The sequence below is a fragment of the Mytilus trossulus genome, chromosome 14, assembly GCF_036588685.1.
Source record: "Mytilus trossulus isolate FHL-02 chromosome 14, PNRI_Mtr1.1.1.hap1, whole genome shotgun sequence".
In the NCBI taxonomy this organism is placed as follows: Eukaryota; Metazoa; Mollusca; class Bivalvia; order Mytilida; family Mytilidae; genus Mytilus; species Mytilus trossulus.
In genome coordinates, this window is record NC_086386.1 from 55,712,890 (window position 1) to 55,737,677 (window position 24,788).

The 24,788-nt window shown below is 31.0% G+C and overlaps 1 protein-coding gene across 1 annotated transcript; it reads left to right on the plus strand.

Moving 5' to 3' along the window:
• The first annotated feature begins 7,656 nt into the window (after positions 1 to 7,656).
• On the plus strand, positions 7,657 to 22,413 carry LOC134696834 (mucin-5AC-like). Its single transcript, XM_063558787.1, has 7 exons — positions 7,657 to 7,718; positions 9,996 to 10,142; positions 12,880 to 13,099; positions 15,471 to 15,574; positions 20,071 to 20,613; positions 21,033 to 21,162; positions 22,299 to 22,413. Exons 1-7 carry the CDS (start codon positions 7,685 to 7,687, stop codon positions 22,411 to 22,413), a joined length of 1,293 nt encoding a protein of 430 aa, XP_063414857.1. The 5' UTR covers positions 7,657 to 7,684.
• Positions 22,414 to 24,788: the final 2,375 nt, after the last annotated feature.

Sequence of the window (24,788 nt, forward strand, 5' to 3'; positions counted from 1 at the left end):
CATTATCATCTTTCTGTCTGTACATATACTATTCAATTAAAAAGAAAATCGTTTATTGAATTGTATGCGACTGTTATCGTGGTTATACAAGTGATTATTTATCTTGCTTTAAAACCGGGTTTAATCCCTTATTTTATACTAAAGAAAAAAAACCGCTAGCAAGCCTGATTTAAGGTGGCTCAGACCTATTCCAAGTTTCTATCAGAAGTGTCGTTATTTTAGTTATTTTATTCTTTAAAGAAAATGTATTAAATAAGTCCAAAAAAAAATAGGGGTCACGGACCATTTAAGCTCAAAATTTTACTTTTTGGGAAAATAGAGGTGCTGATCATATTTTTATCGGAATATTAAAAAAAAACGTTTTATGACAATTGGTCCAAAACTGTTATTATGAAAAGTTGAAATATAGCTTCAAAGAAAGAGCTAAGAAAACATAGGTCACCGATAAGAAAAACAACCTATTTTGGTTTAAAACCCAAATTTTGACGGGAAAATGGTGAAAAAGGGGGAAATGTCATTTTGACCCTTTAACAATTACGGATAATAACGAAAATATTCCAAAATGTCAGATAGCTACAATGATTTAACACTTCTAATCAATCAAAATATTAAAAAAAAATATATCGAATTTACGACAAATACTTTTGTAATTCATGCGTGAAATTATGCACAGACGAATAGTCCCGAGCCACATTAATACATGTGCAGTTGTTATTCATTCGTTAGATCTGTTTGAGTTTTTGATTATGCTATTTGATAAGGAACTTTCCGCTTTGACTTTTCACGAAGTTCGGCATGTTTGAAGGAAAATATTTGTAAATGCTTTGTATCGAATACTTGTAGATTACAAACTGTATATCTCGTGGTGGTCATACCAAGTAGTGTAGTACTGTAAAAATGATAATAAGAAAACACAAGAGTAAATATCAGTGTGTACAATGGGATAAAGACCACCTGTACATGTACATTAAAACGGGCGAAATAAAGCGAAAAGTCACAACAATCCGATCTCATAGTAGAAAACCAAAGTTGTCACAAAGGGTCTTCAACCATATTGATATAACTGACTTGAACACTTAACTTAATTTGATTCTTTGAGTATGAGTCAAAAAGCGAAATTATATATTCATAACTAGACTGAAAAAAAAATAATAGAAAATTGATCGAGATATTTTAATTTGTCTCGACTCTTCAAAAATATATAAGATTTACCAAAAATGTTTCAGTGATGTACAACTTTGTACTTTTTTCACTTTCGATCTTTTATATCTGGGCGTCACTTGTGGGTCTTGTGTTGACGAGGCGCGTTTTTGACGTATTGGATTTTAAACCTGATTCTTTTTGTTATCTATTAATCATGTGTTTCTTTGTCTAATATGTTCTCCTATTTATTTGGCACGCCACAAAACAATGTTCAACCCACCATTTGTATTTCCCCTTTAAAAATGTCCTGTACCAAGTCAGGAAGATGGCCATTGTTATATTATTGTTCGTTTCTGTGTGTGTTGCATTTTAATGTTGTGTAGTTGGTTTCCTCTTATTTTTGTGATATTAAGATCAGACGTGGCACGGTACTTGTTTATCCCAAATTCATGTATTTGGTTTAAATGTTATATGTGTTATTCTCGTGGGATTTTGTCTGATGCTTGGTCCGTTTCTGTGAGTGTTGCGTTTCGGTGTTGTGTCGTTGTTCTTTTCTTATATCTAATGCGTTTCCCTCGGTTTTAGTTTGTTACCCCGATTTTGTTTTTTGTCAATGGATTTATAAGTTTTGAACAGCGGGATACTACTGTTGCCTTTATTTATAGATCGATCATCAACAGATATATTTTTCACAAAGTAAACAAACAGTTAAAAAAAAATATTTACTTAGTACTTAGTAAAGCAAAACTGCTATCTATGTAAATTAATAAAAATATCAGATTATTACCCTCCTTTAAAAAAACCTGAATGGTGTAGCTAAAATATCTGTTTGTAAGGGGATACGATAGAGCAAACATTGACTTAAATCAGTAAATAGGTTGTGTGCATATAGTTAGATTAAAACTTTACTTTTCTATCGTTACTTGTCTACAGTTATGGCATGACGAAGCGGATATTGTTTTAATGCTTATATTTTTCATTTAAAATTTCGATTGCTTTGTTTGAATCTTTTTTAGAGTTCATATTGATCTGATCCATGTTGGTATATTCTTAAATTTTTCGAATATGACGGACTCATCATTAGAGAGACATGAAGTGTAGAAACGCGCGTTAGACATGTTAGATGCAGTAAATTAAGACAGTTGATAATATGTAACTGCATATGTTTGATCTGAAAGGTAACTGACTAAATTATTGAAGATACAAACCATCGGACTTGGGAATTGAAATCTGAAACCCGGTATCATTTGTCATACGTCGAAAAAGTAAATTCAATTCTAATTTTATTATAGTTGTGCATTTGGAATATCAGTGTAAAATCTCTGTAGTTGAACGATTTTCATTGTAAAGTCATTGTAACTACATTTTTTTATTGACGCTGATTTCATTATTTTCAAAAAAAATTAAACATGAAATAGCATGCATTTCTGATCAACACAAGCGTATACACAGTTGATTATATTTCCATATATTTGGGAATTCAAGTTCATGGTTTTTTTGCATTTTGTTTAAGACGTATTTGAACTAATGTATTAAAAGATAGAGAATGGAAATGGGGAATGTCTCACAAAGTTGAACATGAAATAGCAGAAGCCACCAACAAGTCTCCAAAAAATATCACACCATGCTGGCCCCTACACAACAATGAGTTTTGCTTCAGTGGAAATGGCCGTCATACTAGCCTCAAAAACATATATGTTAAATAAGATTAAACATCTTACGAGATTAACAAGACAACAGGGTTCTGTTTTGGGAGAGGCGAAAAATGCAGCGGGTTTTTGTGAAATGTCAATCCTCTCCTACATACTAGAAAACGAAAAAAACCAATCAGGACCCTCTGATTATGTAACAAAAGAAACTAAAAAATGTCAATGATTCATACATTGACAATAACAGTAAATTCATTATACTGTAGATTCGAAGATTACAATTTTATATTAAGGCTGGACGCGCGTTTCCTTTACAGAAGACTCATTAGTGTCAAAATCAAAAAAATAAACAAAGGACTTGTAGCAAGTACTGACATGCCAGCTCTTCACACCTCAATTCAACCGACCAAGTATTCATCATTTGAAATGTAAGCACATGTTTTATTGTAAGGGGAGTAGTATCCTATTATTATAAAATGTATGGGAAGAACATTACACGTATAATACTAACAACGTAAGACTTTAGAATAAATGTTTGTATTTCGGATACAAAAACTTCAAGAGTGAATCAATATTTAAACTCACATTTGCCATTTTTTATCACCAGTCAACAGGTTTGTTACTATGCACCTTCTGATTTTTTTTCTGTTAAAAAATTTGAATTGCTTTAAGGTGAATACCGACATTTTTGTGACCTGTATAGAATATTACCAGAAAGGAGGTGTCTGTTGTTGTACTGTTTTATGAATGATGACATTGTACCATTGATACAATTTAGTAAATATTGTGACTAGATTTCGATATCTAAAACCCTCAGTTTTGTTTTAGTTATAAAGATATATCTTCCGTTGGAATCAAATACTTTCTTTCACGCATGAGCGAATCAAACTAGTTGAGATATTTAACGCCATGATACATATGGGGATTTTCCTTTGTCTTAACATAGATACTCATTTTGATTGGTGAGTTTATATCAGTCCAGATTGATCTTGTTATTATTAATAGAGGAAACACTTAACACATGTCTAATTCACCTATCTATGTACAAAGGCCTCTCATCAAGGGGTGTCGTCAGGTACTACTTACTAGTCTATGCTCACTACCACTATCATGACTATGTATACTAAAGAACACTATCATTATTTTGTTATTTTTTTGTATTTATTGTATAATTACAGACGCTAGCTGTGCTTTGCCTGAAGATTTGAAAAATACAGTGTGGGAATATAATTACACAGATGTAGCAAGCAAACTTGAACAAACAACCGTTCTCAGTATTGCAAATACAACGCTACCAGATTCCATCATTAGTTTTAATGCTTATAATGTAAAATTAAGTAATTGGACCTGTATCAATAATTTAGATGTATCTGCCACAACGACTGTTGTAGTTTTTAAGTAAGAAACAATCATACTATTATTCATTCTATACACAAAAACAAAGTATTTAATAATCATCTTGCCTGCTTTCAAGTATTCAACTTAAAATGCTATCAAGCGGAAAAAATTAGGTACTTACAATAGCAAATTTACCATTAAAGTATAAAAGAAAACGCCAGGTTCATTTTTTCTCGAAATTTCGCAAACCATTTTTCTTTTCGATTTTTTTTCTCACGTATACTCGTCTAGACAATAACAGAAATTAAAACATTGACAGAAAATCATTCAATGACAAAATCTTGGGACCAGTTGATGGTTTCAAGCATATTTACTCAACTTGTGTTACTCATCCTATTTTGCTTTTACACTGTTTACAATCTACCACCGTTTGCAAGATAATATGTTATGACAGTTCATCTTATTTAAATTGCTGATTATAGGCAATTACTTAATGCTAAAACTAGGATGTATAATTGCTTTTAGGGTTTAATATCATTGTAATTTGCGTTGCTGATAACTTTTTTCAAATACAACATTTGCGAATCTATCACCATGATGATAGTTTACAAACTAATTAAAAAATCAATAAAGAGGTTTCCGCCATGCAGCTGAAATTTCGAGTGATGCCTCTCATTCTCGGATAATGTCTGGCCAGGTTCTGGGTAAACTTTTTGCAGATAAACAGATATAATATTATGCTTAGCACTCAGATTGTCATATTACACTGACCATATTCTAGCTTACAAGGACAATATGCTTTGATTCACTGTTCGTATTACGTAATCCTTCTCGTCCGAATAAAAGCATTAATTCATTTCATTTTCTATTCTCATAAAACGAATCTTCGTTTATGAAAAAAAAGCTGTTTAAGAAATTCAATAAACTAGTTTGTTGTTACCATGATAGTTTACCAACATGGGGACGGTTTGCAATTTGTCTGTCTATCTTTTCATAATTTATAAGTATTTTTTTTGTTTGTATTCATTTAAAAGTTCTGAGTATAACTTTCATGCTTGTTTGTGTTTCAGAAGCGACACAAGCTTTCCTAGTGGTGGTAGCAGATGGGTGTATGTTTGTATGAAGTTAACACAAGTTCCTCCAGATTTATTTTACTTTCACCTTTTGTCAGGTATGTGATATTGCTCCTATAGAAATATCATGGGAAAAATATATAACACATAACTAAGAAACATAAAAAAGACTGATAAAGACAGGAAGTAAAGTTACGTAGCTACGTTATCTATACTGAGTTTACTTATACTGAATCCAATCCATGACAACAAGTATTTAATTAATTAAAATAAAGTAAACACCAATGTCCACGGCTTCCCTCTTCATCTTCACACAACTACTATTATTGTTTTCATAAAACCTTGCAAGTTTCATGTTTGGACATTGTCGGAACCATATTGTAAAAGATTGGTTTCACTAATGTCATGCAATTAATTTATCAGATAATCTATAATTATGTTTATAAAGAGATAGATTCTTTCTTATGAAAAACATATCACGTTTGTATGATATATGCTATATATAAATTTGATATATTTGCATCAATCCAAATATATGCAGATAAATAATTATGCATACATAAACACCCATGATCCGAACAAAGCTACATCGACATTAACAGATTAATTATAGAACATTTATCACGTCAATACGTATCTCTGTTGGTATTAAGGCAGACATAACCTTTATATTTGTCTAAATACTGCATGCCTATTTAATTATATAACAAATTGCAGGTGAACATTAAATGAAGCTAATTCGATTTTAATTTATATCTGATTCCTCATTTGCGTAAAAAAAAACTTTATCTTAAATTAACCACTACTGTAACATTAACATTGATTTTAAAAATGAGTGAAACCATGATATTATTTTCATTTTATCGCACTAATGCCAATGGTGGTGGGATGTGAATTTATAAGTTAATTGAAGCATGGTGGTCACCGCTTCGACACTTGCATGTTTATAGACTTAATTTCAAACTCCCTCAAGCAACATGGGGAAATAAACTGAGTTGTTATGTTTGCTCTATTAAAGAAAGTTTGTGTGTACATTTTGAGAAACGTATTTCATATTCTTTCCTTTATATATGCAGATATTAAAACTAGCATATTTCCAAATGAGAGAGTCTTCATATCAGAAGCAGATAACCCTCCAGCTGATAATGCATCAATATGTAGCACCTTCTGTCAATACACACAACCACTGAAAATTCGCACTTTAAGAAGACAAGGTACTATATTTTATTAAATATACCCTAATTGTAGCATTTAACAACAGGTTTTTAATACATTTGTTATATGAGCCTTGAAAGTATACGGATCATCCTAATATTCCTGACGAAAGCTTCCATGTATTAGTTTGTCACGTATGGTCAAGGTTTTAACTTATTATGTGAACAAGTCAGCCCTTTTATGGATACATCAAGATTCCTAACATAGACGAAGGACACCCTGTTGATCTAAATGATGAGCTGATATTTATTTCTACGATGGTTCAATATTTAAAAAGCTGTTTTTGTTTATGGGTTTAAACGGGATGTTTACTTCGTACCTAAGTTTGATACATCAGCTTGTTTACAATACATTGTACAACGATTTAAAATGAATGCTAAACAACAGCCGTTTTAGATAAAACTTTTGATTTTAACTACTGTTGCATGTGCGGTGATCAATCATAACAATGCAGAAGATTCAAGCTATGCATTGTTAAAATTTCAAATATATTCCTACATTTTGTACTCTATATTTACAAGATACAACTTATTGAATGTTTCCCCTACTTCCAACACATTTTATATTATAAACTTGAGCTTGTACAATTACTCAAACTTAGATAAAACTACATTTATTGTTTATCAAACATATTAAACTAAATAAATTTTAATTTGCACATATACATAATTTTATTAAAATGTGATGAAAAAATGCAGCATGAAATCAATTTGCATACTGAAATGATTTATTATATAATATCAAAACAGATTTGAATACAATTGATTGATTATCTTACTTTTTTTTTTTTTTTAGAAAATTGGTCTTTCAAGGAACTTCGTACCATCGTTTGTTTATGTTTTCATGTTTTTTTATGACTTCCAGTTTCAAATTCATACATGTTCCCCATTTTCCGGTTCTATGATTTCTATTCCTATGTCATTGTTCTATGACGTCATTTACACCGCTTGATCTCGAGTAATTCATCCATAGTAAGCAAATAACGTGGGATTAAGATTTGAACCGCTTAAACAATTCACGATGATGACGATCAGCTGCGTTCCGATACATTCATGTTTTATCATGGGTGTGCACTCAAAGCCTTTGAAGAACGACATATTAAAATATACAATTATAGCTATCATGTGTTCCTTTCTTGACGTTCTGTTGGTGAGATTATTCATGTAAATGTCTTTTAATTTGACCTTTTTATTCGTTATTGTTTATTTTCAAAATGTATAGGTTACTGTTTCAGGTAGCAGTGCCACTTTAGCTAGCAACGTTTCCATGTGTGAACCCTGTGACAGTGCTTGTGAAAAAGGTTTGCAATTGTTTTCGAATCATTAGAATTGTATTGCAATATACATAATGTATGCTTTCTAGATGAAGCAGGCCTGCAATAAAATAGAAAAAAAATGAAGACTGAAAACACATGTAATCCTTCGTTCAGTAGCACGAATCCCATCGGCACATTCCGTATCTTTGAAAGGTTTATATATGATAAATCATGTCAGTAAACGTTTAATGCAATGACATATTATCAACATATATTGGGCTACGAAAGTCACACATGCTAGTTTCTTCAGTAACAGACCGTTTATTCTGATGATATTCGAAAGTAATATAATCAAATGGCAACAGCTTTTTCTTTTGTTTTGTTTTTTGTTGTTGTAGTAATTGTATTTGTGCGATACATGGAGGGTCAATATATTTTTATTTTTCAAATTGTAGCGTTTTAGAAAATTCTATGGGGATTTTGGAGGTGCTTTCCGATTAGCATTAACAACTCAGACATATTTACAATTCAACATGCGTTTAACTCATTAAAGCACCTGAATATGTAAGACGAAACCTATACAACAGGAGACATCTACAAACTTTCTCTTTTATTCATCATAACCGTGTTGTCTCGTACTGGTCAATTTACTTTTAACTGTTATTTTATGTTCAGGTAAAGAAATTAATTAATTTTGGAAAGTATCACACTGATACCTAAACAAATACATCAGAGACGCCTTCTTGACATGTGTGTCACAACTAGTTGTCCAATAATTCAACAAACAGTCGGGAACCTTATTGATTAAGTTCATGTTTGTCTGTTCGTTTATGTAGCCCACTGTTATGCATTCCTACTAGAACAAATCCTCGACATTGGAGGTCTGTTTCTGAATTAAAATACCTATGCCTTATTTAAGCCTGCATGTTTAATACTCGTTTTGTCATCTGATAAAGTTATGCTTATCGGAAAGTTCAATGTTATTCTCTGCTTTCAAAGCATTTCTGCTTTAACCTGACAGATTTTAGTTGTGAAGTTGTCTTTATGTTTGACTACAATATACTTACTATGAACATAATTTTATTCTCTTGTTTGTCCTTGTTTTCTTGCTACAATAAACTTTCTATAGACAAGATATATTTTTTTAACTAATAAGTCAAATTAATAGTGGTAAATGGACTTGTTGAATAGAGTTCTATAATGTAACATTAATCTATAACAACTTCTAAAAGGATTCCAAGTTCTCCTGATAGAGGAGTGATTAACAGAAGGCAACAAGAAACTACATGTGACATATACCATTGGTATCGGTATCGGGTTTGAACCGCAACTGGTTAATTATTGGTAATATCTATTATATGGAAAGAAAAGGGTCTAAAATTTCAAAAAACACCATTGTCGTTAAAAAGAAATATATAAAGTTGAATTCTCTAGACTAATTCGTTTTTTCGTCATATCGGCTTACAAATTTGACTTCGTTATTTTAGTAGTGTAGATTTGTCATTTCAAGATGATCCATTCGCTTTTTCTCCAATAGTTATCATTTTGATTTTTTTGTTTACATTCTCTATCCATTGATAATAGCTACACAATTTCTAAGGGTTCTTAACTTCAATCGGGATAGACTTCTTTACGATTAAATTATATTTTGACTTTAACCTATAACAAAGAAAGAACATCTGCAGCTTTTAATCATACTTTATATGATAAACTTTTTTCGTTTTATTGGTATAAGTTTTTACTTTCAAATGTTTGAATAACTATTTTTATTTGTTAACGCCACAAAATCAACTATAGATACAGACAAACTGATGCATCTAGGAAAGTTTTAACATGACAGGACCTATATATATATATAGATAAATACATGGCCTTTTCCACATCAGCCTGGGTATCATCCCATTAAAATATCTGACGTCACAATGGAAAAGTAAACAACTGATACCGTAAACACCGGAAGTAACTTGCAGGAGAGGCACTATTATGAGTTTTGTGCACGAGATGCACCTGATATGGGTTATCAGCCCGGGTGGGAAATTATTGCGTGTGTACTTCCGCTCATTAGACATATGCAAAAGCTTTTATATCAATGCTAATGTTTTTATAAAAACGGAAGAAGATTGTAGACACCTTGTAGCTGTAAAATCCTTGATCTAAGTAAGGAATGCATCCGCTTTTTCAAACTGCGTGGAAATTATATTTATTTTTATCGAAAGAGGCGACATTCGAGCGTAATCAACATACATGTGCCTTATTACGCCGTTCTAAATCTTTGACACCATGATGATCTTTAATTAAACTTTATAATTACCTTTGTTGCAGCAACTACAATGATGACACCATTAGAAACAACACAGATAGCCACACTGCCTTCCACTTCATCTGTTTCTTCAAATTCAGAGACTACAGAATTGAGAATAACAACTACAGATTTGAAAGACGAAACGACATTGGAAACTAAATCTACAGGTAATTGTCTAAATATCACTCTTTTTATCTTAACTTAAAGTCTATTCATCAGAACTTTTCTATGAACTGATGAAACATTCATACACGTTTATAAACATAAGGGTAAATTATTCTGCAAGTTGAAACAAGTTAGTTCATTTATTAGAGATAAAGTTCAAATGCATTGAAAATTTAACATATCAATCTTTACACAAGCCTTTAGAAACTGAATATATTTAAAAAAATATATAGAGAATAAATATAGTCCTGGTATCTATGATGGGTTTATTTACAACCACTGGGTCGATGCCACTGCTGGTGGAGATTTATTTCCCCGAGGGTATCACAAGCCCAGTAGTAAGTACTTTTTTGTGCTGACATGAATTATCATTGATATGGTTATATTTTTAAATTGCGTGTTTACAAAATTTTATTTTTTTGAAATACTAAGACATTTCATGCATAGATTACCTTAGCTGTATTTGGCAAAACTTTTATTAATTTTTGTCCTCAATGCTCTTCAAGATCGTACTTTATTTGGCCTTTTTAACTTTTTTGGATTCGAGCGTCACTAATGAGTCTTTTGTAGACGAAACGCGCGTTGGGCGTCTAATAAAATGTAGTCTTGTTATCTATGATGAGTTTATTTACAACCACTGAGTCGATGCCACTGCTGGTGGAGATTTATTTCCCCGAGGGTATCACCAGCCCAGTAGTCAGTACTTGTTTGTGCTGACATGAATTATCATTGATATGGTAATATTTTTAAATTACCTGTTTACAACATTTTATTTTTTTTAAATTCTAAGGCTTTTCTACCTCAGGCATATATTACCATAGCTGTATTTGGCAAAACTTTTAGTAATTTTTGTCCTCAATGCTCTTTAACTTTGTACTTTATTTGGCCTTTTGAACTTTTTTGAATTCGAGCGCCACTGATGAGTCTTTTGTAGACACAACTCGCGTTTGGCGTATAAAATGCAGTCCAGGTATCTATGATGAGTATATAAATGGCAAAATCCGTATCATATGCCGTAATATCCCGATATACCAATACCAGCCCAAGGGCCTTAAGCCCGATGGATGATATTTGTTATGGGTGATACGCCATGTTTTAAACGCTGTATAATATAAAATATTTCAACAGTAGAGTATATATGAACTGCTTTCTAATCCCTACATGTAGCACCTGAATGGATTACCTTCAGTTTGAATTTTGTCTACTTTTAACAGCTATGAAAGAACTAACTCGAAGCACTTGTGTTACCTTACAATTTGCGTGCTGTTGTTTTAAAAATATTTTGTTTATTGTATTTTTGTGTTTTTTGTATGGTATTTCATGCCAAACAATGACCTCATTCAATGAATTGCATCACGCCCGAATGAACGTTCATTTGGGACCCGTTTTGATGGCATTAAACTAAAAAAAATAGTAGGGTGTGATAAAGGGTATGAAAAAGGGTGCGCATCAAAGTTGAGCAATCAGGATTAGACAGAAGGCTATTATCAAATATTCAAAACTTCTGTATTTACTACTAAATATATGATAAAAAAAAAATTATCGCACTTTTTTTCAATTGATTAGGGATCCAGAAACTCCATCTTTATAATGTTACATATGAAAGGTGTTAAATTTGTCCAGTAAATGAAAAATTAAGTCATGGTCAGTCAAGTTCATACTGTACCCAATGCGGAAAGTTCAGAACATTTCAGACAATTCGTTTTAGACATGATAAATATATGGTCAGACAGGTCAATAGTCTTTAACTGAAATATTGTGAAATGTTCAAAAGTACAGAATATGTCATATTGTCTAAAAAAAAACCTGATGAACGTAGCTTTATCGACTGCAAGACAAATGTCAAAACACTGAGCAGTATTGAATTAAGAAGAAAATATCTGACCAAAACCTGAAAAAGACTTTATGATTTCAGGTAAAGCCCTTTCTAATAGTGTTAAGATAACCATGATCGTTTAAACTTACAGTTCATATAATATATGGAATTTTACTACATAAAAATGGAAAGTTCACAATTAGAAAGCTGAAATCTTTTGTATCAATGTTTTTTTTTTCAGCCTACCCTTTTTGTCAAATTAAATAAAAGTAAAGAAATGAGGCATACTTAACTGTTTATATTGTATCTGTTAATTATAGTACAATATGAGAGAGAGATGCGTTCAACATAGTTAAGAAAACAAATTATTTTTCCGAAGATCACATTTGTAAATAAACCTCATTTTGTTTAATTGTTGTATTTGCGTTCTTCATGTTCTCTTTTGGTTAATTTTTATCCCTCTTTTAGTAACGTTTTGTTTATCCTAAATGGTAGGGTTTTCAAAGTTTATGTTACAAACTTAACCTTTCTGAAGTCCTCATGATTACTTCCTAGTCTTGGTTAGCTTGATCATTTGGTCCTCAATCGTACACAATCATTATTTCTCATACGATATGTACTCTATACTTACAGTTACTATCATATTGCCGTTACTACAATCCCTTCTTCTTTTCACGAATGTTACCTTCCGAATAAGACTTAAAACCGGGTTTGTACTTACATTTGCAACATTACGGGCCTTACGTGTAAAGCATGATCTGCTTATCATTTTATAACACCTTACAGGTTTTGATAGGGGAGTGTGTTGCATAGTCTATTGTACTTTTTAGGTTTGTTTAGGTTTCTTTTATAGCAATTGCGTTTATGTTTAACTGTTTTTTAGTTTGAATGTCCCTCTGATATCTTTCACCTCTCTTTTGCAGATGCCAGTTGTGCTTTGCCTGAAGATTTGAAGAATACAGTGTGGGAATATAATTACACAGACGTAGCAGCCAATTCAGAACAATCAACCAATCTCTACATCGCAAACACAACGCTACCAAATTCCGTCATCAATTTGAATGATGGAGGGAGCGTAGTAAACAATTGGACTTGTATTAATAGTTTAACTATATCTGACACATCGAATGTTGTTGTTTTCAAGTACGAAAGAACAATATTATTATTTATTACAAAAACAAAAAAACAAAAAATAAGTTAGAAGCATATTGCTTATTTTCAAACTTTGTGAGAGAGAGTATTCAAGTTCAGTCCAGTAGAAAAAATATGTATTTTTCTTCAATACCGGATAACTCTTTAAAGTAAAACCTAATACCTCAGATTCATTATTCACAAAAAGGAGTTCATATTTTCTCGCCCGAATACTTTTCAAGACAAAAAGCAATAATTGATATATTCCACAAAATCATTGAAGGACAAGATCACTAAAAAGTAGAATCAGTTGGTGGCTTCAATCATTCAGCATTGCTATTAACCTTGTGCAGCTAATCTGATTGCTGTTCACTCTTTTGTCTTTATGTTTTCAAGATGATATATTATACAAACCTCAGATTAAGGGCAACCACTACTATAAGAAATTGTCTGAATATTTTGCTAATGGTAATTTTGGAGCTTTTTCATGTTTGTTCCTTATAATTTGGCTCTGAACAGTTTGTAATATAACGTCTGTAATTGTTATAGTTTTCAAGATCATAGACATGGTAGTAAACTAGAATAAAGATAATAAGAAAAAAATACATATTGCAAGGAACATTCTAACCGGAATGAAAGAATAACGAACATATACTAAAAATGTCATTCGTGGGGTAAATATATATAAAATAAACTATATAATTTAACTGTCGGTGGCCCAGTGTTACCTGTTCTCGTCAGTAGAATATAAAGTTGTAACAAAATACATGATACATTAAACATGGCGATGAAATTGATTGCAGATTAGCCAAATATCTTTAATTAAGGATCGTAAGATACAGTCACAGAAATAATTATTTTGATAAGTACGTCTAAACAAGTGACACATTTACGACAGAGTCAACCATTGGATCGCTAGTGAAGGTGATACACGACTAAAACATATGTTATATTCCTAACAATTCTAAATATCAACAAAACAATTCAGCAAAGGAGTAGGTCCGGTAAGGGCCGATTTTGGCCTCAAATTTCAAGTTCATCTAAAGAAGATTTTTTTTTAAATCTTAAGTGTCTATTTCAATTGATATGATTGTTTTATGTGAAAGATTTTAACTGATTCAGTCATTAAACACGCCCGGATTCAAGCTTAAGGTAGATCATAAGTAAATGTTTTTTGAGACAGAAATTTCTTATAATTTGCCAAAATGAAGATTTTACTATGCTTTTTTCAAAAATATAATAAAAAGTATGGGTCACCGTGCTATTTTTCAAGCTATGAGTCTTTGAAAAGTGCCTAAATTTGGTTAGTTTGTTCATGAAAAAACACATAAGAGTGCATAAAAAAATTCTATAAGAATTTTGAAATAAATTGTGAGAAGATAGGTTTCATAATATGTTTTAAGAAAATAAAAAGAAAATATGGTGTCACCGAACTTGTTTTGTTGCCACAAGTAAAAATAAAAAATTTCCCTATTAGCCCAGTATAAATTTTGTACTTAAAGAGTTATCTCCCCTTAAATGGCTCATCTGAAAAAAAATGATTTTAAAAACCAAAAAGGTTGATATTTGTTAAAATATTTTTAAATAATACAATAAATTAAAACAAGTTTTCTTTGTATAAATAAACAGTCTTACCATTAAAATGCAAATCTGTTTCCAAATTTGCTGATTTGGGCAAATAACTAGACCGATTTTGTACTGTGATTGTACAATCCAAGATTGCGGTATACCATGATTCTACCTTAAATATGAAAAATCTATCAAATATGCCCAAAACGTAACTTTTTGTTTTTTCTTGGTTTTTGTCCAACATGAACCTTTATATATGTTATGAATTATCATCAAATACAACTAAATTTCAATATTATGGATGAACACGAATGCGGCCACTTTCATTTCAGACGGAAATCGTCTAAAATTTAACTGAAATGCTGTAATTGTAAAGATTAAAGTAGTTTGGCACTACTTAATGATGCTAATACCCGATGTATGTGCATTGTCTTGTCAAAAACAGCCTATATTTATGTAGCAAAAGCATTCTACTTTTCAATAAATAGCTGAAAGATAACATTTTCATACTTTTGTAAAACTGCTTTATTTTGGGGCCAAAAAGGAATCTTACTGAACCTACTTCTTTTGTGGACACAAAAATATATGTTCTTTCCTTTCTGGGATTCGAACGCATGCTATTTGGATATCGGTACACACATCGCCCGCAATGTGTTAATCCCTTTAGACTTCTCGGCTTCATAGTCTATGTTTTCAATTGGCCAAACAAAGCTATACATGATAATACAATAGGTAATTTGTTTTTCTAAATTTTAATTGAATCCGTATTAAATGTTAATCTCAAGTATAATTTTGATGAATACATGTGTTTCAGAAGTGACGCAAGCTTTCCCTTGAGTGGTGGTAGCAGACGATTATATCTTTGTATGAAGTTTACAAAAGTTACCACAGATTTATTTTACTTTCACCTTTTGTCAGGTATGTGATATCGCTTTTACATATATGACAATGGAAAGAATACGTACGCATAATTAAGAACATGAAAGACCGTCTGCAGTAAAGCTAAAGCGCTGCGTTATCTATTATGAGTTTGATAATTCTAAATCCAATCCACGACAACAAGTCTTTAGTTACAAACACATATATACTCATTAATACCTAAATTACCGACTTTAATATTAAGGCAAAAAATAATGAAAAACAAGCAAATATCTTTATTTATTGGGATGTGAATTTCAAAGGAATTACCAGTTTGATAGTCAGTGCTAAGTCATTTGCTTGATGTTAAACAAACGGTTCTTCAATTCTTTTTTTATAAATAAAAAAAAAATAATTCAAAACTACAGTTTAAACTCAGTCAGAGAGAGAAATGTTATGATTGCTCGATCAAAGTTATCCAATGTGAACATTTAGTGCAACATATTTCGTTTTCTTTCCTTTATATACGTAGATATTGCAACTTCAATATTCCCAAACGAGAGAGTGTTCATATCAGAAGCAGATAAGGCTCCAGCTGATAATGCAACAATATGTAGCACCTTCTGTCAATACACCAACTCACCGAAAATTAGAACCTTAAGAAGACAAGGTACTATGTATATATATATATATATATCCTTATTGTACAGGTTTTAATTACGGACTATGATCGTATGAGGAGCGGCTTTGTATGTTCTGTGTGCGTGTTTCCATTCGGTAATTCTTTGCGTAAGGTTTTATTTATAATGTGAGCAGTTCATGCCTTTTATAACAGTTCATGTCTTTACTAAATTGGTAACACGATGGGTGTGGAGCAGGATCTGCTTACCTTCCAGGAACACATGAGATCACCTTTAATTTTTGGTGGGGTTTGTGTTGCTTAGTCTTTTTTTTCTATGTTTTGTCATGTTTACTATTATTTGGTTTTTTTTTTTCATTTTTAGCCATGGCGTTGTCGGTTTATTTTCGATATATGGGTTTGACTGTCCCACTGGTATCTTTCACCCCTCTTTTATAGATAATAATTGCATGATAGGTTGAACTTTGAAAAAACAGCTGTTTCTTAAACCCCGCCTCTTTTGGGAAGATGTATTTTATCCAAAGATAATATTTATGTAAACGTACTGGTTCGCAGATATGATATTTTTTTATTTAAATCCGGATCTTTTAAGTAATAACTCAAACTCAGATAAAACTACATTGATTTTATCAAACATAGTAAAAACTGAATATATTTCAAATTGCATATGAACAAAATTTATTGAAAATTTGAATAAAACAGCGGTATAAATTAAAATACTGAAATGATTTTCGTGAGCATAACAAGACAGGTTTAAACAAAATTGATTGATTATCTTACTTTTATTTAGAACAATGGGCTTTCAATGAAATTCGCAACTTAGTTTGTTTATGTTTTTATGTTTTGACAACTTCCAATTTCAAATTTGAGCAGTTTCCCGTAGAATGATTGAACTCTTATGTCATCAATCAATGACGTCATTTATATTGTTTAACCTATAATAACTCATTCATAGTAAGCAAACGACGGGGGAGTAAGATTGGAAAATCCCAAACGTTACATGAAGTTAACAATCAGCTGACATATCTATTTATTCATAGTATCTCATAGGTATGTACGCAAATCAATTAAGAACATCATATTACAATGTACAATTGTTATAATTTGCTCATTCCTTAACGTTCTGCTGATCAGATTGTACATGCAATTGATTGTAATAAATTTGTTAAAATAAAAAGTAAGGAAATAATATTGAACTGACTACAGACATGCAAATGTCTTTTTATGTTCTTCTTGTTTCAAAATTAATCATTTTCAAACGGTCTATGTTTCAGGTAGCAGCGTCTCTTTGCCTATGAACGTTTCATTGTGTGAACCCTGTAACAGTGCTTGTGAAGAAGGTTTGCAATGGCTTCCGATTATTTTAACTTTATTTCGATATACACGATATAACCTTTTTTGATGTAGCAAAACTACAAAGAACTATTCGTAAGTTGAGTATTTATTGAATACTTTAAAACTCGTTAGGGAAAAAAAAACAGGCAAACAAAATACTATTCATCAGTTTGTCCATTAATAATCCCATCGTCAACTTAGACTAAACTTACTTCCTATTGAAACGTCACAATTGTAGATGTTCGTAATACAAATTGAACCTGACTCTAAATAGCCAACAAAAAATGTATCTCTACATGAACTGATTAGAGCTGTCTGTATATTATGAAGGTTTATACATGATATATCATTTCATTAAACGTTGAACGCAATGCAATACTTTCAACATATATTGTGTTAAAAAGTTACAAATAAGTCTCAATGTAATAATGTTTAATTTGATGATATTCGAAAGTAAAATCACAATATGACATCAGTACTTGCGTATAACACAGGTTTTGTTCATACGTATTGTCGTTTTAGTTGTGGTGTGCTTTTCAGGAAATTATGTGATATACATATTTATCATTTGGTCACTTGTGTAAACATTTATATTTCAACGTAGTTCCTTTGTTTTGTTTTTGTTGTTGTTTAGTAATAGTATTTGCGCGATCTACGGTAGGTAAAACGATTTCTTTTTTTTTTCAAATTGTAGAGGTTTCAAAATTCTTAGGTGCTTACCAATTAGCATACGAATTCAGACATATTTTAAAATCAACATGCATTTGAATATAACAGACACATTTTTTTACACCAGGAAATATCTACAATCTACAAACTTCCTCTTATATTCTTCATAAATGTTTTTTCTCGTGCTGATCTATTTACGGTTCACTCCTATCTAATGTGTAGGTTAAGAAATTAATTAATTTGGAAATTATCACACTGATACCTAGTAAACAAATACATCAGAGACGCCCCATTAATGACATGTGTGTCACATTTGGTTCTTCTATAATTCAACAAACAGTCGTGAACCTTAATGATTAAGTTCATGTTTGTCTGTTCGTTTTTGTAGCCCACTGTTATACATTCCTACTAGAACACATTCGCGACATTGGAGGTTTGTTCCTGAATTAAACTATCCATGACTTGTGTTTAGCCTGAATGTGTTACACTCGTATTGACATCTGATAAAGTTATGCTGATTGGAAGGTTCACAATTTTTCTCTGCTTTCAAAATCTTTCTGCTTTAACCCGTCCTTGTTTTTTACTACAATAAACATACACATGCACTATAAACACTTTTTTTATTTAATTAGTTGTCTTTAGCATATTACTAAAATAAACTTACTATAAACAATATTCTATTCTTTTAGTTTAAATATATTTATTTATAGTGGATTGGGAAACAAGTTTTGCAACTTATATTAATCCCTTTCCACTTTGCGGGTGTGAGTGATGCCTTGTAGAGGCATTAACCTGCTCTTTTTCGAAATCAACAAGGGTGTCTTTAACGTGCAAGAGATATGGCTCTCTCTAAACACGGGTCAGCCATTTATCGTCCCCTTCCATTGAACTATCATCGTTTCCTCAAGATCATACTTGCAAATGGTGTCAAGGGAGAGCCCAAAATTCAGTCCCTGAAATTTTCATCCTAGACGGGAATCGAACCAGGAACCTTTGTGTTAGTAGTCCGATGCACTTACTACTACACTACGGCTCTTTATATTCTTTAAGTTGTCTTTATTTTCTTACTACAATACACTTACTGTAGACAATTTTTTTAAACTGATTAACCAAATTAATAGTGATTAAATAGTGTTCTGTAGTGTAACATAGATCTATAACAACTACTAAAAGAATTCCAAGTTCTCCTGATAAAGGAGTGATTAACAGAAGGTAACAGCAAACTTCATGTGACATATATCATTGGTATTAGTATCGAGTTCGAACCGGAACATGTTAATTATTGGTAATAATTATTATATGGAAAAGAAAATGGCCTGAAATTGTGTAATTTTCAAAAAACACCATTGTAGAAAAGTAATATTCAAAGTTTAAAAATTCCCTTATTTCTCGTTTTTCGTCATATCGGCTAACAAATTTGACCTTGTTATTTTATAAGTATACAATTGTCATTTCTAGATGATCTATATTTTTTTCTCCAATATTTATTATTATGATTGTAATTGTTTACATTCTCTATTCATTGATAATAATTTCACAATTTTAAAGGGTTCTTAACCCAAATCGGTATAAACTTCTTTACGATTAAATTATATTGTGATTTCAACTAATAACAAAGAGAGAATTTCAGCATTAGATCATGCATTTATATTATAGACTTGTTTTTGTTTCATTGGTATAAGTGTTCGTGTTCAAATGTTTAATTTATTATTTTTTTATGGAGATCGTTGTTTTAAACAATTAGGTCCATCAATAGGAATCGTGTTTACACCACAAAATTTACTATAGGTAACAAACTGATGCATCTAGAATAGTTTGAAAGCATGGCAGGACCTATCTATATATTACAGCGGCCTACATCTTTGACAACATGATAATAATTTATTAATTTTATTTGTTACATTTGTTGAAGCAACTACAATGATGTCATCATTAGAGACAACACAGATACACACAATGCCTTCCACTTCTACTGAAATTGACATAACAACAGATAGGACAGCAACAGAAAATACACAGAAAACATCAAAACCAGCCACTTCTGATGCTATTGACACTACGACAGATGTGATGTCAACAGTAACAACACAAATAACAACGTTATCATCCACTTCTACTGAAATTGATTCTACAACAGAAATAACAATAATAAAAACACCCGAAACAACGTTACAAACAACTTCTACTCCTACTGAAATGGACAGTTTAACAGAATCAACGACAACAGCACCAAAAACAACACTGCATACTACTTCTACTGCAATGGACACTACGCTACAACTAAAATCAACGGATACCACACAAACAACTGCCGTCCATTCTACTAGTACTGATTTGAAAACATCAACACAAACAACAATTCCGTCCGCTTCTACAAATAGAGAGACTACAACAGAATTAAAAGTGACAACTACAGATTTGAAAGACGAAACGACATTGGAAACTAAGTTGACAGGTATTTTTTTTAGATATCACGCTTTCTTTACCTTAAAAGAAAGTCGATTAGTCAGAACTTACTATGTAAACGAATGCAGTATTCATCAGGCTACAAAACATTATTATGAAAATTAAGAGTAAATTATTTTGGAATCAGATTCAAGTCAGTTCATTTATTAGAAATACAATGAAAGTAAAGAGAAAATGCATTAACAATTTATTCATACATCTTTGACCAAGCCCTTAGATACTGAATTCTGAACATAAACAAAATGACGAAATGTATTGTGTTTTTCATCTACATGTATCATGTAAGGTTTTTCAATTGATCAAGGATTTGTATTTTGTATTTAACAACTCATTTATAAGTATTAATGAACATCCAGTTTTTAAGAATAAAATATTGTTTAATCGTTCATCGCACATTTATATTTTTAGACACAGAAAACTTGAAGCGATATAGTGGACCTATTACACTCGTGGGAATTTCATGTGCTGGTTTTGTTCTTGTTATTATTATTTTATGTTTGCTCAAAGGAACCTCAAAGAATAGTACAGAAGAGATCGCGTGAGTCGATTTTCTTTAAAATAAACGAAAAGAATAATTACTAACAAATATTATCCCGAACAAACTTTTTTGAATTTTCTGGGGTTATCATAAGCTTTTTTGTACAACTAGTAAGTTTTATGTCATCTTTCAGTGAGTAGTTAACATTTTAAATTTCTCTATAATGTGATATGCATAAGGTATCGGGTTTAAACTATTTATGTTGTAAATAATTCCAAACAAAATATTAATCAGTATTTATTGTCCTCATTGTCATGAGCTGGCGACTTTTTAATATGATTAAGACTATAAATAATCAAACTATAATTAATGTCAAAAACTGTAAGACAAATTTAAATGGTGCAGTTAGGTAAAAAGAGATTTAAGATATGAACGTTTATACGACAAATACTAAAACATCACGAACAAATTTTGCGGTTACGTCAAACGTATGACTTTCGTTTGGTAACCGATTTTAGTCAATATTAAAGTTAATTGAAGTAAAATCAAAGACTGGTTAGCCCAATGATCACCAACAATAAAAGTTTGATAATGTGGTACTCTATACACGGGTTGTATCTATATCAAACTGCCCTGTTGCACTCAAACAACAACTGGAAGGTCATAGACAGAATAATTGGTACATACAGTACATATGTCTACATGAAGGCAGTTCATTTATCGGTCGATAAGAAATAAGGTTGTATTTTTATTTACATGGAATAGTTCTGCATATTTCAATAGTAATACGTTTTAGGTGTTTAAAGGATAATTATATTTCTAAGTCTGACAGCAAAATGAAGAAAAAAAACCAACGATAATCGAAAATTCATTAACCGATATGTTTTCCCGCAAACCACATTGATTTTTACTCAGTTCTGTTTGAAACCGAAACAAAATTTGTGTAAACATATTTTACAATATTACAAGTTAACTTTATTTTTTTTTTAAATAGTCAAGGTCGGTATCAATACATGTACGGAATAATGATCAAATGCATACATGTAGCTTTTCGATTATTCTCTCTATTTCAGCTTTGTCAGCTAAAAACTCCTACATTACATTTCCTCACTTTTCGTGGATTACCTTGTTTTGTACTTTGCTGATCGATTAATTTGAACAACTGTTGAATTGCTTTTGTTATTTTTTTTCTTCAGGAACAACGGAGAAGAAAAAGCATATGCCCCTTCCCCAGAAAACTGCTATAAATTGTATAAAGGCAAACAATTTGGATTACAGGAGATTGCAATTCGGCATTGGGACTATCACTAAGTTAACTTTGTAATTAGTTTTACAAACCATGTATACAATAAAAATGCTAAATTTGTTTATCCTTGTATGTGTTGCTTGAACTTTGGTGAATTTATAACTGGTATTTAAATTAACAAAATTAACATAAAGAAGTCTTGACAAAAAGGTTTAAATGTCTGAATGGATTTACAGAATATAAAATGTATGAGCCATGAAAATATAGAGAATTAGTTTTAAACAATTGGAAACGATTAATGAATATTAAGCGCTAAAAAGGAGCATAAAATAACGGACAAGACAACAAATTTAAAAAAAGACTCAAAAGTTAAAAAAAAAGTTAAAAAAAAAGTATGGATTCTTGATAAATGAAATTCAACCAAATTTAAACGAAATAACAAGATTTTTTTTTAAATATATTGATCGTAAACAGAAAAAGAAATAAACATATCAAATTAGTGGATGTGATATGTCGAGCACAAATCAAATACTCATAGTATAGAGTAAATTTGAAATACTAATAGATCTGTAAACGGTTACATATTGCATGTTCTTTATATTTTAAATATTTTGATCAATACGATCATTTTTCATTCAAGCATCAGTGATGAGTATTTTGAAGGAATACCATGCTTCTGGCGAACAAAGTATAAAGCCCTGTAACTTTGATAAAGTTACTCAATGTTATGGCATTATTACACATACATCGTGTAGTTGAAATTATAATTTTGTGGCTTGATAGCAGTGCTAAATGTCCACTACACCCAGCCTATTAATATACCTTTAGAGATATATGTTTACTTGAATAATCACGATAATGTTATATGTTCAACTAATTGTTAATATAAACATGATATATGACATTGGTGTGTATGATTAACGTTTACAATGCATTAAAAAAAATATTCTTCAATTCGAATGTATGTGAGTATAACTAAAAATTAAAAACAGCTGGACATTGCAAAAATTTTGATAGTGTTTAAAAATCTCAATAAGCAACAACCAAATCGACTTTTAGTCTTGTTTTATATATATGTTATATATTATACAGACACTGTAATTGAAAAAAAATGTTGTCAAAGCTTGGTTTAAAATTATGCTGCTTTTTAGTTTTTCATTTAAATAAGAACAAACAACATACTAAGAATGAACAAGTATTGTCTAAACTAGTGTTAGATTTGAAAATAGATTAAGATTTAAATCTATACCGTAGACCTAAACAGATGTCAATTTTAAGCAGGGGCTTTGCATTCACCTTAACTTTGTTAACATTTTGTCATCAAGTATTGTTGTCATTCAAGCTATGTTTTGCTTCATGTATCATTGCGATATTAGTGGGATGTTTGGTTAGACATAAATCTTGGTTAAACCCACCATGTGTTCTTAAATGTACCCTACTAAGTCAGGATTATGGCAGTTGTTATCAAAAAGATCGTTTCTATGAATGTTGACCTTTATTTTTGTCGCACTTCATTGTTGTTGTTGTTTCTTTGTTTTCCTCTTATAGTTGATGTGTTTCCCTCGGTTTATGCGTGTAAACTTGATTTTTTTTTCTCAATCGATTTATGACCTTTGAACAGAGGTTCATTACAATACCCTTTATTTTAGCCTGCCAAATGTTGATACGAGCGTTATTGGTGACTTATATGAAGACGAAACTGGCGTAACAAATTTTAACCAGAGTACTTTCCATGAGTTTTATTATATTTTACTGTCTGATGTGGACATTCAAATTCCTGAATCCTAGTCAAGCCGTTCACCAATATTATTTGTTTTGCCGACAAGAATTAGTTTCGATATACATATCTACATATAAATATAAGTGGTTCATTGGTTTTTATTATCAGTGTTATTTCTAGCGAAATAACGGTTGCTGTGAAGGTTTCTTTTTGATAATAAAATACAAAATTTCGTTAATGTTTTTTTAGACAAACCTATCCAAAAGGTATGAAATTATATTTCGAAGGATTTAACTGTTGACATGAAGGCATGTAAGATTTAATGTTTGTCTAGTGTGACTAGACAAATGTATGTGAGCTAACTGAATGATTCAACTGTCGATTTCTATCTAATTATATATACATTTGTACGACAGCAGATTTTAAATTGTTCCAAGTCCATCAAAATGTATGATAGAACTAATCCGGAATTTTACAGAGGGACTACCAACAAAACATTTTTGAAATAATATTAAAGAAATTTAAAAACAAAACGCATTTAGGTATTTGATAAAACAAAACTACTGATTGTCCTTTGAGAGATACATATAAGATACAAGAGGTTCAAATTCCAATCTCTCTATTTTTCGTCGTATCAATTGATAGATCTCTTCCTTTCCAAATTGTACTTGTCGTATACATGCAATAACCTCTTAAACCATGATGATCAAACATCTGTGG